Genomic DNA, 17916 nt, shown 5'->3' on the forward strand with positions numbered 1-17916 from the left:
GCGACGCGACGGGCGGTCACGTGACGGCCGCGCGCGTCCCCGGCCGCTGCGGGCTCAGGCCGAGGAGAAAAGACTGCGAGGCGGCCGCGGCTGTGGCCGGAGAGGTGGGCGTCGGGCCTAGGTCCTCGCGGGGGCAGGGGGAAAGGGAGCCCCTCGGGGTCCTAACTGGGGGCGAGGCGTGATGGCCCGCGGCGTCCCCTCGGCCGCGACGCGCTGCGGGTCGGCCCTGCGGAGGCGCCGGGCCTGAGAGGGCCGGCGGCGGGGTCAGGGGCCGGTACGTAGCGGGGGACGCCCTTGGGCCGCGGCTGTCCACCGCGAGGCGGGATGGGACGCGGCAGAGCAGCCCTTCCCGCCGCCCCCGCCGTGGCTGCTGCCGCAGGCGACGGGACCGCGAGGACTCCGCGTTGCCGGCCACCGCCGCAGCCCCCGTCCTGGGCGACGGTCGGAGCCGGTCACGGCCGGGGTGCGAAAGGCGGAGCCGCGGCCATTACTGCACAGCCTCTTCCGCCGGGTCCTCGTCGCCGCGCTTGGTGCCAGCCGGGTCCCTCTCGTCTCCCCTCGGCGGTGGTGTCAGGCCTCTGCCCGGGGTCCTTCTGACCTCTAGATACAGGGGCGGCGATGGCTTGGGGGGTGTCCTGCTGCCCGAGTCCCGTGCGGAGGCCTCTGCCCGGGCCTTGGGTCAGATCGCAGCCAGGGCGTCCAGTCCCTGCATTTTGCCTTTTTCCGGAGCGTCTCTGGCTGCTGCTTTCTCCTTCCCCGCCTCCCCCTGCTCAGTGTCGGGGTCTTCCCAGCGCGGAGGGCAGGCCCTCCACCTCGGCCTGCTCAAACCCAGCGCTGCAGAGTCTAAGTTGTTTTGATGATTCTTAAAGCATCGGGACGACGAAGAGCGATCTCAGTACCGGCTGAGCCTCCGAAAAACCTCAGTGCATCTTAAAAGCGGAGGCTGTTGCTTTGTTCTTGTGGTTGCTGGGTGCGGGGTTCTCTCCCCTACCCCCCATCCCGGCCGAAAGGGTTCGGGTCTCCCATTGTTGTCGCTGTTTTATTTTCCATAGGCGTCTAGAGGCAGGCTGCGAAACCGTATTGAGTTTACACACACATTCTGGCAACTAGATCTTTTTTCCCCCTCGGTATCCGTTTTCGTATTTTCTTTTCCCTAAATGCCATTTTAGGGAGCGTTATTTCGCAAGTTTTCGAAAGTACATACATTGTGTTTAATATTTTTGTAATGAAACGAATTGAGGGGACAAGAAGGCCAAGAAATGTTAGAAAACGCTTTGTCTTTGTATGATTGACATTTCAGTTGCTCCCATCCCAGTGTGTTTACTTTTTAAATAGCATGTGAAAGTATAAATTGGCGTTGAAAGTAGTATATAATTACAGAATTTGGAGACTTGAGACTTTTTAATAAATGAATCTATATTTAGATTTTTTTTTTTAAAGACGTGGTGTATATATGTATAGGACACATGAAAAAAATGGCCCGCACAAATAAGACTTAAGATGTTGGCTTTGATGTTTTTGTGACCAGCAAATATTGTTTGTGATGAGTGCCTGGGTGTTCTAAAAACACATGAAAATAGGTCAAGTCAGTCTCATTTTAAAGAGAAAACGGAAGAGTGAAAGCCACTTAGAAATAGGTTTTGGATGTGTTTGGTTTAGCCTTGTGTGTCTTAAATTGGAGCATTTTATTAAGCCCAGTCTTTGATTTAGAACTGTAAGTTGTGGGCAAAATGAAAATAATGGTAGACACTTGAAGGTTTTTGTTGTGTATTGGTTGTTAAAATGGTGGTGGTGGTCTAATCAGGAAAATTATGCTTTAAAAAGCTGGTCATTAGAGAAGATGAAGTAATAAAGAAATGGAGATGTGTCATCTGTCCACCAACTTGAATTCTCAGAAGAATGGGGCAAATTTTTTTTAATAATTCAAAAGTGATTTCCTGACTCATTAGGGGAAAAAGATAGTATTAAATCTTTACTTTTCACGATATTGATGTGTTTAGGCAATAGTATGTATTAGCCATTTACTAGCATGAAACATCTGACACAGGGTTAGTTGGAATTTGAATGTTTTTTTCCCAGTGTAGTAACAGAAGATGGTGAACCTTTTCCATTCTCTTGTCTGGCTTCTGACTGTGCCCAAGTAACCTGAATTTGTGAAACAACATGCTGAATTAGGAGCAATATTTGTGGGTATGAAAACCATCTTGTTAACATTGCAACCACTTGTGCTTATTGTGGACTATTTAGTGTTCATAGCTTATTACCTTTTGGGTTAATTAAAACAAAACCTGTTGTTAAATGACTGTTAATTAAAGTATTTAGAATTTAGAATTACAGAAGTATAGAGTAGGGTGAAATAAGACACGAGAGTTATTACTTGACCAGTGTCTCACAGATAATTAGCAGCAGAGCCTTTATTATTTACAAAATAATTGCAGGCTGTGAAACTTCTGTTTGATATGATTAAAAGACAATATTTGTTCACATTCACATTTCATGTTTTGTTAAAATGCAAAGTTCACATTTTTGGGGTGAAAATGTAAAGGTTTAATGCTTGAGTATGAAGATTGTGAAAGCTGTAGATAGCTATCTAGTAATGTTTTTTAAGGGAATTGCTATGCAATAAGGGAAATAATTCTTTACAATAAAGTATTGGATCCCCATGTAGTTGAAATGAGTTTTCATGCGCCTTCTGTAAGCTGAGTTTTAAGGGGATGAGAGGGAAAGCTAAAAATGGAAACATTAGGGCATTTAGTTACATCTCAGTTTGGGACTCTTAAGAAATACAAAGATGTGTATGCTAAATTACAGCCCATCTTATTCCTTCTTTTACTGGTCCTTGTATTTTTTTGAGTTTGAAGGTTTGAAGTATTTTTCTTTTCTGTCATTGATAGCTTTTATACAGAATATTTCCTGTTTTGTTTTTGTTTTTTTGTAGAAAAGCAAGCAAGAATTTATTGGCCGCAGCAAAAATATACTCAGACAATGAAACAAGGAAGGGCATAGAAGAAGCAACAGGAGAGCCTAGGCTGGGCTGCTCTGGCTCACTGGGAAGTCAGAGAAAAGGGGGGAATGGTGGAGTGTTGGAGACAAGATTCCGGGACCTTGGAGGTTCAGGGGGTAAGCCCGGGCAAGCTGCCGCTGCCCATTGCTCCCCTGTTTGCAGGTCTCATGGGGTCCCCTTGGAGGGGAGAAGGAAAGGGCACTGGCGTGCTCCGGGAGGGAGGGAGTGGGGGAGCGCACATGCATTGGAGGCCTTTATTTTCAGGGGTTTTATAGCCTGGGCATTTAGGGGGAGGCCTTAGGGGAGGATCAGTAGAATATTCATCAGCTTTATGCTGACATATCAAAATGAGGTTTATTCTCTTAACTTCACTTGTCTTTGGGTGTGGTTAGCAAATGGCACTAATTGGATTTCTGCTGTCTCCCTGAGTAGGGTGGTTGAAGCTATCTACCTTCTGGCTGGGGAGGAGAATTGCAAACCCTTCAGTGTCCTTGGTTTAGGGAAGATAGCATTTACTAGGTGGCCACAAACTGCTGTTTAACTATTTGTCTCAGTTTCCCTATTCTGCTTGTTCTGGAGTTTTCCTAGCTTTTACTATGCTGTAACATTCCTTCCTCAGAGACTTCCACCCTTAAAAATCTTTTAGGGTTGAGGGAGGATGGTCTGTCTTCAGTATCTTTTATGTATTTTGAGTAATCAAAGAGTAAAAACTATTTTGTTAAACATTAGCTGTTAGTAATTGGAAAATTGGAGTTCTTTATGTATTCTGGAGATTAAGCCCTTTTCAGAGGCTTGATTGATAAAAATTGTCTCCCATTCTGTAGGTTGTCATTTTACTTGCTTGACAATGTCCTTTGATGCCCAAAAGTTTTAATTCTGATGAAGTTCAATTTATCTATTTTTTCTTTTGTTGCTCATGCTTTTGGTATCACAACTAGAAATCCATTGCCAAATAGAAGATTATGGAGATTTACCCCTATGTTTTCTACTAAGACTTGTATGGTTTTACCTCTTATATTAGGGTTATTGATCCATTTTGAGTTAATTTTGTATATGGTGTGAAGTCTCTTTTTTTTTTTTTTTTGCATGTGGAAATTCACTTGTCCCAGCATTTGTTGAGACAATTCTTTCCCCATTGAAAGTACTTGGCACGCTTTTTGAAAATCAGTTGGCCATAGATAAATGGGTTTGTTTCTGGATTCTCTTTTATTGCTGCATTTGTCTATTGTTAAGCCAATACCACATTGTCTTGATTACTGTAGCTTTGTAGTAAATTTTGAAATCCAGAAATGTGAGTTCTCCAGCTTTGTTGTTCTTTTTCAAGATTGTTTGGCTATTTAGGGCCCCTCACAATTCCATTTGTTTTTTGTTTTGTTTTTTTTTTAAATATGTCTTTATTGATTTCAGAGAGAGGAAAGGAGAGGGAGAGAGAGAGATAGAAACATCAATGATGAGAGAGTCATTGATCGGCTGCAGCCCGCAACCCGGGCATGTGCCCTGACCCGGAATCGAACCGCAATCGCCTGGATCCCAGGTAGACGCTCAACCGCTGAGCCACGCCCGGCCAGGCACAATTCCATTTGAATTTGAAAATTGGCTTTTCCATTTCTGCAAAAAAAAAAGGCTGCTGGAATTTCTATAAGAAAATGTTGAATCTAGACATCATTTTGAGTAGTATTGTCATCTTCATAGTCTTCCAATTCATGAATGCAGGTTATCAGTCCATTTATTAGCTCTTTCATTTCTTCCAGCAGTGTTTTATAGTTGTCATTGTACAAGTCTTTCATCTCCTTGGTGAAGTTGATTCCTGGGTATTTTATTCTTTTGGATATTATTATAAATGGAATTGCTTTCTTGAATTCCTTTTTGAATTGTTGACTGCTAGATATAGAAAGAAAACTTTTTTGTGCCCTGAACTTACAACCTGCTGCTGAATTTGTTTACTAGTTCTAGTAGCTTTCTTGCAGATTCTTTGGGATTTTCTATATAGAGGATAGAGATAGTTTTACTATCTCTGCAAAATAGAAGTAGTTTAACATCTTTCTTAGCAATTTGTATGCCTTTTAATGTCTTTTCAATTCTAATTGCTCCGGCTAGAGCTTCTAGTATGATGTTGAATAGCAGTGGTGAAATCAGGCATCCTTGTCTTGAAATTTTTTCACTTGTAAGATGAAATTTGCCACTGAATTATGTTAAATGAAAGGATCATACGTAATTTAATAATTTGTTGATCGATGTTGAAATTTTTTCTTTTGCAGCACAGGATGAAGCAGCCTTAAAGAGAAAATACTACAAACTGGCTGACCAGTAGTGAAGATGATGTTTCATTTTTGTGGCAAGCATCTGTGAGATCTGTAATAGAAATGTAAGTATGGCATCATGGTTTTTCCAGAGGTACAGTAAATTAAGCATACTGGTGTAGAATGCAATAAATCAAATATCTGTCATTTCTAATTAATACAATATGAGCATTTTATATTGATTTTTAGATGTTTTCTTGAGTTAGTAATTTTATTTACATTAAATTATTGCTAATGTAGATTTCCAAAAATCTCATAGAGGAAAGTCTCCCTAAAAAAGTGAAAGTGAAGAGAAATAATTTGCTCTTAGAAGTCTGAGATCTTGGAAAGATCTTCAGTTTCTTCTAGGTTCTACTTTCTCTTTACATAGCAATTTATTTATTTAAATAACCAAGCTAGGTAGACAGTATCAGCTTTTATAAATAAGAGGGACTTATGAGTCATAAAACATTAGTTACTAAAAACTTGTTTCACTAAATTGAATTTTTTTAAAAGTTGTACATTAATTCATTTTAATTCATATTGAATTCACTCTAATCCCCAGTTTTATAGTTATTTTCCTATCATTTAGTCTCTTCCAATATGATGCTTTGATTATGTATACTCATGAAAAGTGTGACCATATCATTCTTAGTGTTGAGAATTTCATAAAAAATGAAACCAGTAAGCATTTTTTTCTTTATAATTTGGGCAAATATAGTCTTTTATTTAATTCTATTCATATGTTATCTGTCTATTTTTTAATCCTATAATTCAGATAGTCTAGGTGCCGGCTGTCAAGGAACTAGACTATGGTCTAGTAAGTGAGATGCATATAAAATTAAGTATTAAATAGTAGAAGAAATGCCATATTGAGGTAGCAATGAAATGTTTTTGGAACTGAGAGGATTTATTCCATCTGAAGGGTTCAGAGTGAATAGAAGAACTTTTGTCTTGATCTTAAACAATGAATAGAATTTTAACAATTAGAAAATTAGCAAATATTTTTCAAGCCAAGGGAATGAGGAGGGGCACAGTGGCCTAAACATCAAAGCATCTTAGGGAAGTCAGGAAGCAATCCTAAGTGGGAAAGTGGGGTGGAAGAAAAAGACTCTTAAAGTTAGTAAGGGGTATGAGTGTTTGTTTAGTACACTACTATATCGCCAGGTTCGTGCTTGGTATTTTACTTGGATTATTGAATTTGGTCATTGTGAAAGATAGCCTCGTTCACTAATGAAGAAACAGAATTAGGTTATTTGTCAGTGTTTACCAAATTTCTGAGTTAATCCTGTTGGGGCACTTATTAAACAAAACACAGGTTTGTAGACTAACCCAGATGAGTCCAAATTTCCAAATAATTCTTACCTTTAGAGAAGTTTGGGAAATGCTGTTTTGGTCAACATAGTGAGAATAAATGCAGAACCACGATTTTAAGTCAGTCTGTTTTACTCTAAAGGCTGTGTCAGTGTACTTAAGCCAGTGCTTAGGAATTTGGATTAGATTATGTAGGCAATAGAAAACTATTAAAGATTGAGTAGGGAGAAGACATAATTGGAAATTATTGAACTGAGAAAAGATGAGAGGGAGAAAAGGCTGAAGTTAGGGAGGTTAGTATTTTGTACAAGTGTGTGTCCAGGAGCAAAATTTGGGTCACAGGCTTTGGCAGTGAGAAAAACACATTATAAAGAAGTTTCAGTCATAGAAGAGAGAAGTGGCCAAGAAATAAGAAACAATGAGGATGGTTCCAAGTTTTACATAAGGTAAAGATCAAAGGAAGAAGATACAGTATAAGGGAGCAAATCATTTCGTTCTTAGTTACGTTCGATTTCACATGGCTAGAAAATATTGAGGTAGACTTTGAATACAGAATTGAAAATATAGGTCTTAGGTGGAATGGTTCTGCATATTAGATTTTGGGAGTAGTGTAAATATATATATAAGTTTGAAATATACAGTAGATTGCCTGAAATATACAGTAGAATGTAGTGTGAAAACAGGGCCGCCCACAAACCCTTTGTGAGGAATACTGGTATTTAAGGGAAGCTAGAGAAGCTAGAAAAAAATGAAAGAAAGGAGAATTGGGAGAGAGCACCATCATGAAAATGAAGAGTAAAACTTTTAGAAAAAGATTCCATGGTTAATAATATTCACAGCAATATGATCATATAGATTCAGACTGAAAGAGGTCATTAGACTTATCATGTTAGTTGATTTTGAAATATAGGGATAGAGAATATTGCTCAAAATTTTGGAGGAATTGGGATGGTTCTAACACCAGAAATTGAGAGGTTATCTTGGAAAACAACTAGCAGTGCCCTGTCCTGAGCCAAGAGGAATGATGATAAATTAGAGTGAAAATAAAGATAAACTTGAGAATTCATTCTCATCTAATTTCTTAATGATAAGGGAATCCAGGATATCTCTTAACTAAGAAGTTAGAGGAGTTTTGTAATAGCCTGTGTGGGAATAGTTAAAATAATATGTCTTGGCTGAGTAAAAAGTTACTGATAGTAGGCTTCATTGTCTCTGGGAAATCAAAATAGCTAATCAGTATATGGTACTCACAACTTATGCGCCCTATATTTCACTACAGGAGTAGAAATTTTCATGAGTTGAAGAGTAACTTTCATAAGTCCTCTCCTTACTTGATCCTTGTTTGCAAGAGTCTCCCCTGGTGGCGGTGGTCTTTATTCCTGTCCCTCTGTAGCCATCTCTTACATCCTTTGCATTCCGCTTTGCCTCTCACAGATGCTGGGGTGATCCAAGGTTCTGTGATTGGCCCTTTTGTCTACTCTCTACAGGTTTAATTTGGGCATTCATCCATATCCATATCTTCAAGAACCATATATGTATTGGTGACTCATCAGACTTCTTTCAGCTTAGATTTCTTTGGAGTATGTCCAGTAAATTCAGCTTTCATCTTCCTATCTTCATCTGGTGGCTTTATAATTATCTCAGTCATTATATCTAAGACAGAACTCTCTTCAAATTCTGTATCTTAATGGATAGTACTACCACCCATCAGTAACCAAAGGTTTTATTTCCATTTCCTTCGTATTGTTCGTATTCTATGGTTGGAACCTTACATCTGCAACCTCCCTCCCATTATCTTCTACTTGGATTACTATAAGGAATGAGTAATCCAGGTATTTGCACCATGCCACCAACTCTTTCTCCAAACTGCTATCCAAGTGACCTTGATAAATTACTAAAATGACTATCAGTTATAACAGAAAACCTTTCAGTGAATTCCTCTTGCCTCCTTAGGGGTTCTAGTGGACCAGCTTTTATAGATATTCTGGAAACCCTTGAAATTATATGTAAGATTTCATCAAATTCATAATAAGGCTGTGACCTAAAAATGTTTAAGAACCATTGGTATTTAGAATGTTTAAGATATCATAATGTACAAGGTCTTTGCAGCACCTTTTTTTAAAAAATATGTCTTTATTGATTTCAGAGAGAGGAAAGGAGAGGGAGAGAGAGAGAGAGAAACATCAGTGATGAGAGAATCATCGATCAGCTGCCTCCTGCACACTCCCCACTGGGGATCGAGCCCACAACCCAGGCATGTGCCCCGACAGGGAATCGAACGGCAGTCTCCTGGATCATCGGTAGATGCTCAACCGCGGAGCCATGCCGGCTAGGCATGCAGCACTTGGTGCATAGTACACTTCATCCATTCAGAATGTATTTATCCCCTCCCTGCTAGTTACCATTCCTCCTTTTGTGCTGCCTGGTATCTGTTATGCCTGTCATAAAACTAATAAGTAATGCATGTATTCATTAACTTATCTGCCCCTACACTTTAATGGCAAGTGTTATGCATCTCCTTCCTAGTGCCATGGGCATTTTCGATGCTCAAGTACTTTCTCTGTTCAAAATTGTAAGGGAATAAAGAGAAATACTTACAGTGACAGAAGAGCTCTTGAAGCAGGTAATATAAATTTCACTCTTTTATCAGTCTGTGAAATTTCTTAATAACTTTTTGAAGCTTTACCTTTCCTAAAATTATCGATGGTGGTTCTTCTGTTTGGGTAGTCATAATTATTTTGGAGGCCATCTCCGTAGCAGTTAAGAGTGCAGACTGTGAAGTCAGACCACCTGGATTTGAAACTGGCTTGATCATTTAGGAACTGAGTCTGTGGCTTTGAGCTATCACCTGAGCTTTCTGTGTCTCAGTTGCCTTATCTGAAAAATAAGGAAAATATTAGATCCATTTTATAGGAGGGTTAGATGTAAGGTGTTTTAAAAAGTACCTGGCACATATTATACAATAAATGTTAGTAGTTGTACCTTAATAAAAATATGCATCAACAAACACAAAAGATTAAACACAGCATTCCGAGACACTCAACAATATTAAAGTTTTATGTTTAACTTAAACTTCAGACTCTTTATTCTAGGAGGGCTAAAGATTTGAGGAATTTTTTTCTTTGAAAAATAGTCAAAGTTTAGGAAACAATGATAACATTCTTTTTTGATAGCATTGTACTTACCGAAAGGTAGTATGTTAACTTATTCTTTGTTCCCTTTTTGTGTTTATAATTAGATTCTGAGTCCAGACTTTAAAAGTACGGTTTTTAATATTTGAAATTTTTATTGCTGTCTAAAAAGTTCTTCAATACTGTGAAAGCTAAAGACCTTTTTCATTTATAGTTTTACCTTTCTTTTGACTAGATGTCTTCAAGATTGAACAAAATCTGAGTGTTTAGACATTTCCCCTAACTGTCCACATTCCTTTATGTCTTCTTTGGGAAAAAGAAGAATGGGATTTATGCTTAAGTTGTCTCATTATAAATTCAGTTAGTAAAAAAGTCTTTGAAAATGAGTGATGTATTTATTCTGTTCTTTAGCAGAGTTGGATTAACTTTACTCCAATTTCTACATAGTAAATTATTCTTAATTGAGTAACCAGGAAGTAGATTCCCTTTATTGAACAACCTCTCGAGTTTCCTAAGACACTTATTTGTTAGGGAATACCTCTATTTGATTAGCATTAACTCTACCAAACCCTTGCTCTCCAAAAGAGGGGGGCAAAGCATTTATTTACATATTGGTATGACCCTCTGTGCACGGGATCCTCTGACCTATTTGAAGATCATTCAAACTATGTGAAGTAGAGACTTTGTAGGGTAGGTTAAAATGGTAATACGAAGAACTTTGGTATGTCTTATGTTTTATAGGCTGCCTTGTGGTTTGGGTTGCTTTGTCTTGATCTTGTCCTATATCTTAGTTTTATCTTGTCCACTGTTACGTGTCTCATCCAGAATTATGTAAGTGGTATTTACTAAGTTTTCTCTCCATTTCTTAGTTAGATTAACAGTATACTTAGTGGACTAAACAGAATCAGAATTTAAAACCTGCTATGGCAAATTGGTAGCTGCAAGTACTTCAGGTGAAATAATGAAGCTTCAGCTGTCTGCTGTTCGTTTGAAATTTGTCCAACTTAACTTCATTCTAATAAGAATATCTGCCCAAACAGAATTGTTGTGCCTTTCCAAATGTGGTACTTTTACAGTTCATGCCTTCCCCTGGGATGGTTGAAATTGCTTTTTTTAGTTTTTACATGATTATCCATACATATAAGAATAAGGGTCATATAAGACATTGAACATACTAAGCAGAGTAGAGGGTAATGTTTTTAGGTTGAAAACTTTCCTTTTTGTTGATAAGCTAACTATATCTGATAGAAAATTGATTTTGGTGGGTCAATTTTACTTAAAACAAATACAGCAGAGTTTGGGATTATGTATTTTTTAAAAGTATGGCATTTGTCCAAGTTACATGTTAGATGTTTCGTTTACATTTTGCTAGGCTTTACTTTTTTAAATTTTTCAGTCTGGCTTCTGATTACCTTGCAGGTTCATCTCCTGCTGTTGCATTGGTTATTTGACTCAGTGCATTGCACGTGTCCCTGCTTTGAATCTCCTCTACTCCCAGCCTCCTCTGCACCCATCCTGTCATCTTTCTTCTTTCATCATTATTACTTTTAATAAGTATCTAACACATTTTGATTATTGCAAGAATCAAATCATATTGGGAATATCTGCTTGCTTGCATGTATGTTTGCTTATTTTATAGAATGTGTCTTACTCATCTTTAGATCTATCAATACTCAGCATTGTACACAATACGTAGTCGTTGTGTAATAAGTGTTTATCTGAATCAATAAGGCAGAAGTTCCAACTTTCATGCCAGTATTTAAGCTTCATACATCTAGTTTGACAAACCTTGTATTTTTTTTTTTTTTCTCTCTCTTTCCTCTTCAGGGCAACTTCAATATTCATGTCATTTTCTCCCTTGGTCTTACATGATTGTAACATTTGTGGAGCATTAGTGATTACAAAGCATTTTTTTTGGCCACTCTCACCTATGTTTTATAAACTCTGATATGCAGGTAAGGAAATTTAGACGAAGGGTTTGACTGAGTGCCTAAGAGTATATAAGTAATAGACTAACACACTCCGGTTTTTAGATTTATTATCTAGTATTGGTTTCACTGTATAACAGCTGCCTTGATTCAAGTTATCCTTTCTCCCTTGGTCTTCTGCAATTTTTCATTGTATAGTCGTCAGTATGCTGCTTCAGGGCACTGACAGAATTTTTACACATTAAGATATGTATAAGTAAATGCTTTAAAAAGTATTTATCAGTCAACTGGTTTAAATTAATATTTAAAATAAAATAAAACCTCCAAACCTATTTTATAATATGACGTATTCATATTCTTCTTTGGAAAAACATCCTTTTTTCTTAGCAAATATTTGAGCGTTCTGTATCCACCATCTCCTGTGCCAAAAGTGACCTATTCTCTGCCCTTATAAAGCTCACGTACCTATGGGGAAAACTGACGTTAAAAAAATTACAATTCTGGTAAGTGCTAGAATGAGAAGCACATGGGAGTAAGTTAGGATGGTTTGAACTAGTCATGGGGGCTTTGTCAAAAGGGATACAAGATGGGTAGTAGTTTGCCCATGGAGGGCATGAGGCAGGAAGTGAGGAAATGTTCCATATAGAGAAAAGTGATTAGGGAAAGTAGCCAGTGTGGCTGGAAGGCTGGTCCAGCAGAAGTTTCATGTGAAATGAGGCTGGCATGGGAGGTGGGGGCCAGGCCATACAGGGCATATAGATCCTGGTCTTTATCCTAACAACTTGTTAAACAAGGGGCAAGGTTGACCATATTAAAAGACATACACAGTAAAAGAACAGTGTTTACTTGGTAGCTAGGGAAGTGTAGGGATGGATAGTAGATGATTTAGGAGATAAAATTGGTAAGACTTATGTTTTGGATGGGAGAAGGGCAGTTTCAGTTGTGGATTTCTAACTTGAAAAAGCAGGTGGATGGTGGTATTACTGTGGGGGTGTTTTGTTTTTTAAACCTTTATTTTTCAAAGAAAAACGGCAGCAGCCAATTGGAAACCTTATCCTTCAACTCCAATTTTGTTCTCTTTAAATTTAGAAATGACTTACTGATTTACTATTTTAAACAAACCTCCCTCCTTTTGGGGGTGCTTTTAAGGAGTAAATAAGGAGGAAACAGATCTTGAGTTTAGTTTTTGTGCCTTCAAGACTTCCACGAAGAGATCTAAAATTGGCAATTAGGAATATAGATCTAGGCTGAAAAGAGACGTGGGCTGATGATACCAATTTTTGCATCATTTGTATATAGGTAGCCGTTGAAGCCATGAGAATACATGAGGACATCTTGAAAGAGTACAGCAAGAAGAGCATGTAGCTTAGGAAAGGGTCACAAGAACAGAAAGAGGTCATTAAAAGAGTGTTTCATGGATAGGGAATGGAATGACTGGTTTAACCAGTGTCTCCAGATTACAGCAGGGATAGGGAACTTCTGGGATTTCAGCCTTAGTCTTAATTTCATATGGTTTATTTGCCAAGTACCGAAAGTATATTGTCATGGTAGTATTTGCAAAATTGACAGTAACTAAAAGGTTACAAAGTCAACATTTTCTGTAATTGTCATCTGAATTACTTCCAGCCATTTTCTGGTTCTCTACTTTCCAGATTGATTGTCAGTCAGTCTAGAATGGATGGTACATTTTAAAATCTTTGCATGTAGTTCTATCTTACAACGGCTGTGACTGAATAGAATATTTATTTAAAACCTATCTGTACCTTAGTTGTATTTATTTATTTTGGGCTTAATTGTGTGCCTGATTGCCCCACCTCCCCTCCACAAGTAAAAGTCAGTGATGTACAAACCAAAGATTTTTCTACACGTTAGTTTTTTCCTATATTTTCATATTTGTATTCCCATTCATTGTCTAGTATACAACTTGCATATAATAGGTGCTTAATAAGTTTTTTCTGAATTGTTGAATTCAGATAAGACTTAAAACATAATCTTAATGTATGTATTTTCTTTCATTTTCTTAGGATGGCTGGCTGTGGTGAAATTGATCACTCAATAAACATGCTTCCTACAAACAGGAAAGCAAATGAGTCCTGTTCTAATACTGCACCTTCTCTAACTGTCCCTGAATGTGCCATTTGTCTGCAGACGTGTGTTCACCCAGTCAGTCTGCCTTGTAAGCATGTTTTCTGCTATCTGTGTGTAAAGGGAGCTTCGTGGCTTGGAAAGCGATGTGCCCTCTGTCGACAAGAAATTCCTGAGGATTTCCTTGACAAGCCAACCTTACTGTCACCAGAAGAGCTCAAGGCAGCGAGTAGAGGAAATGGTGACTATGCATGGTATTATGAAGGAAGAAACGGGTGGTGGCAGTATGATGAACGCACCAGTAGGGAACTGGAAGATGCTTTTTCCAAAGGTAAAAAGAGCACTGAGATGTTAATTGCCGGGTTTCTGTATGTTGCTGATCTTGAAAATATGGTTCAATATAGGCGAAATGAACATGGACGTCGCAGGAAGATTAAGCGGGATATAATAGATATACCAAAGAAGGGAGTAGCCGGGCTTAGGCTGGACTGTGATGCTAGTACCGTAAACCTAGCGAGAGAGAGCTCTGCTGATGGTGCGGACAATGGATCAGCACAGAGTGGAGCTGCCGTTCAGCCTGTAGTGTCTTCGTCTGTAAGGCCCCTGACGTCAGTGGATGTTCAGTTAACAAGCCCTGCAACACCATCCCCGGATGCAAACACTTCTCTGGAAGACTCTTTTGCTCATTTACAACTCAGTGGAGACAGCCTGACTGAAAGGAGTCATAGGGGGGAAGGAGAAGATCGTGAGTTACCATCTTTAGGCAGGGTACCAGCACCAGACACCTCCACTGAAGAAACTGAATCAGACGCCAGTAGTGAGAGTGAGGATGTATCAGCGCTTGTTGCACAACAGTCCTTGACCCAACAGAGACTTTTGGTTCCCAGTGCAAACCAGACAGTATCTGATCAATCAGATCAGTCAGGAACTGGTGGATCACTAGCAGGGGGTGGAACAGTGAGTGCCAGTGTCAGATCTAGAAGGCCTGATGGACAGTGCACAGTAACTGAAGTTTAAATCAAGTCTTCAGTTCCATGCTCAAGGTTAAAATGGTTATCTGTAAATTTCTGCCCACATAACATACTCATCCCTAGTAGTACATTTTGGGAGTTGGGGTGGGAAAAGGGGTATAGGAAGGATAGACCTGTAATTAAAATGTCTAACATGTCTCTGCTGAGAAATTTATTTAATATAAGGAACTTGGGTGTTAATAGTTGAGAGCTGTTTAATAATAACCCAGTTTTCTTGAGGTCTGTTTATTTTAGAGTTTTAAAAAATTTCTTCTGTTCCTTTGGCCAGCGTGTGTGTATTACCTGTGCATTAATGGTCCCATCTGACTTGGATTTTGTGTTAATTTTCTGCATGGATTGACATAAAACCATTACTAAAATTTGGCACCTATGAGATGTCTGGTATCAATTTTAACAGGAAGCTTAATGTGAGAATACATGTGAATTTGGGATTTTAAAATAAACAAAACTACTTAATAGTAAAGTTACTGAAATGGAAATGTAAAGAAAACACCTAATAACTTATGTTTCATAATCTTGTCTGTAACACATTCATTGCGTTCCCATAGACTTTGCTATGTAGTCCTTGTAGTTTGAAGTTTCTCTTGCTCTGCAGTTTTCTTTGGTTACAAAATTTATAATTTAATAAACACTAGAGTTTATCAAAAATCATTTGTCTCTTGAGTCTGGAAAGGGGAGGGAAACATTTTGACATTTGTAGCCAAAGGTCGCTAAAAGTATGGTTTCAATTGGTGGTATTCAGCTTAATTAAGTCACCTGTTCAAAGGAGTCTGCTTTTTTTCATAGTATTTAAACAGAATCTGCAAGCAGTGTGCATGGAATAAATACATATGGAAATAGAACTAAAGCTGGTGAGATAAATTTCCTCAATAACTGATAGTAGAGACCATAAGTATTTTATATTTGTCTTGCCAGTCTTCATTAGTGGTCTAATACTCATCTGAATTAAATTAAATGGTAGACTTACTTGTAAACAATATTAGTAGACACAAATTTACTTTACAGGAAATGTATAACCTGTGGCAAGGTAGGAAGTAAGTCTATTAGTGGGGTAATCATGAGTTTGAATTGTGTAGTTTCATTAAATTTAGTTTTAAAAGAAAAGAAGAAAGGCTAGCTACTTTTCAGGAAAAAAATAGAAATGTAGGTTACAGAATGCTTCTGAGTCCCTTTAAAGTCTTAGGCAGTTTTGATATAAAGTTAAACTTTGTTTACTACATAAACAGTAAATTCCAGGGCACACAAATAAATGGCCAAAACAGAACTAGTTATTAGATCAAATAAATAGGGCTCCAAGTTTGTAGGGGGGTGAGATGGGGAGCACCTTTATTTTTAAAAGGGGCCATTCCCCATGACTTCTTTACTTGAGCTGCTTAGAGCAGAAGATGATCATACCCTTTCTTGTCTCCACTGCTCTTTAACTTCAAATTTCATTAATTTTTTTAAAGTAAATTATTTCCAGGTAAGAGAATACAGACAAGAAAAATAACACCAAGAATAGGTTTTGTGTAGTTTTTCCTTTTAAAAACCTGGCTTTGGTTATAACCTAAGAACCATTATCGGAATTGGTAATAATTTTTAAATCAAAAGTATTGTATATTTTAGCCAAATGTTCCAGATATACTTGGTAAATACCCACATACAGTAGTTTCCTCCCCTTACCCATATCTGCGCTTTCACTTTCTGAGGTTTCAGTTATCCAGTTAACTGCAGTCTGAAAATATTAAATAGAAAATTCCAGATATAAGCCTTAAGTTTTAAATTGCACGCCGTTCTTAGTATCATGATGAAATCTCGAACTGTCCTGCTCCATCCTGCCCAGGACTTGAGTCCCTTTGTCCAGTGTATCTGTACTGTGTACTCCACCCACCTGTTGGTCACTTAAGAGCCGTCTGTTATCAGACTCATAGGATCAGAGTACTGGTGTTCAAATAAACTTTATTTTACTTAATGGCTCCAAAATGCCAAAATAATGATGCTGGCAATTTGGATATGCCAAAGAGAGGCAATAAAGTGCTTCGTATAAGTGCAAAGGTGAATATAGTACAATAAAATATTTTGAAAAAGAGACTACATTCACATAACTTTTATTACAATATATTATAATTGTTTAAACTTGATCACAGGTATGTAAGTAAAGGAAAACAGTATACAGAGGGTTCAGTACTATCCAGTTTCAGGTATCTACTGGGGGTCATGGAACCTACCCTCTGCAGGTAAGGGGGGGGGACTACAGTATACTGACAACTATGCCAATAAGTTTATGTATTCAAAAAATTATTAAAAACACCCAAATACTACTGGTACCCTTCAACATAATTCTGACATGTTTAATATTTAACTTTTCTATATATTAATCACTGGAGTACATCACACTTAAAAACAACTATTTACAAAATTTACCTTTGCTAGCAATAGCCTCCAAATTTGCAGGTCCACCCCAAAGTGTTCCTACAAGATCTCTTTCCGTCTGTAGTGCCTCCTGGAAACAAAGCTCTTTGCCTGAAGAAACTGATTTTTTCAAAGCTCTAATTACTTCCAGTGGCCCTTCAGTAAACTGTTTTAGCCACTCTTGTGCCTCTTTGAGACATTCAGTTTCATCTGAAGACTTCAAGACCTCATCGACCATTCCTAGGTTTAAAGCTAGTTCTGAATCCAGTTTGAGGGCCCCACTTAACACTTTGAGAGCTTGTCTACTGCCAATAATTCCAGCCAGCCGGGTAGCACCGCCCCAGCTTGGTACTAAACCCATCTTCTTGTGAACAAATCTGATCTCACTTTCTCGAGTCATTAATCTGCAAAAGAGAAAAGAAAAAAACTTAATTGTAACTAAGTACATATGCTTTAATCATAAAGTACTAACCATTCATGACCTGATCTGAAATCTACATAGGTCTTCATAGATAGATGTGTTATATTAAAAACAATGTTCAAAAAATCTGGCTAAGTATAGCATTCAATTTATTCACAGTACTTAACACTTCCCTTTAAAAACAATGTCAACATTTTTGTTGTGCTTGCTTAGAATCTAGTCTTTATTTCTAAAAGCCCAGAGTGTATCTCTAAAGTAAGTAGTAGTCTAATAAGAAAATCTAGGTTAAGTGAACATACAGGAGCATGAAATGTTAGGTGCATACCATAGGG

General features: G+C 38.2%; 2 protein-coding genes across 28 annotated transcripts in view; one reads left to right on the forward strand and one right to left on the reverse strand.

Moving 5' to 3' along the window:
• On the forward strand, positions 1–15420 carry RNF146 (ring finger protein 146). 17 transcript variants are annotated; one of them, XM_081141192.1, is made up of 7 exons: positions 42–104; positions 2080–2190; positions 2939–3120; positions 5268–5369; positions 8744–8944; positions 11556–11683; positions 13681–15420. In XM_081141192.1, the coding sequence occupies exon 7, from the start codon at positions 13682–13684 to the stop codon at positions 14756–14758; it is 1077 nt and encodes a 358-aa protein (XP_080997318.1). In that variant the 5' UTR covers positions 42–104; positions 2080–2190; positions 2939–3120; positions 5268–5369; positions 8744–8944; positions 11556–11683; position 13681; the 3' UTR covers positions 14759–15420. The 17 variants fall into 17 exon arrangements, with proteins under 17 accessions (XP_080997315.1, XP_080997330.1, XP_080997324.1 ...); XM_081141193.1 differs by lacking the exon at positions 2080–2190 and having other exon boundaries at positions 19–104; positions 5263–5369; XM_081141202.1 differs by lacking the exon at positions 8744–8944 and having other exon boundaries at positions 40–104; positions 5263–5369.
• The window catches only part of ECHDC1 (ethylmalonyl-CoA decarboxylase 1), a 27442-nt gene continuing 18243 nt past the window's right edge, over positions 8718–17916 (reverse strand). For 6 of the 11 annotated variants that reach the window (XM_081141215.1, XM_081141218.1, XM_081141217.1 and 3 more), the window contains one exon: positions 16698–17567. In XM_081141215.1, coding sequence (XP_080997341.1) covers positions 17159–17567 — 409 coding nt within the window. In that variant the 3' untranslated portion in view covers positions 16698–17158. Of the gene's footprint in view, positions 9475–16278; positions 16487–16691; positions 17568–17916 lie in introns of those variants that run through there. The other 5 variants (XM_081141211.1, XM_081141213.1, XM_081141210.1 and 2 more) reach the window with 5 other exon arrangements.

This window comes from Miniopterus schreibersii, assembly GCF_964146895.1.
Source record: "Miniopterus schreibersii genome assembly, chromosome: 6".
Taxonomy (NCBI): domain Eukaryota; kingdom Metazoa; phylum Chordata; class Mammalia; order Chiroptera; family Miniopteridae; genus Miniopterus; species Miniopterus schreibersii.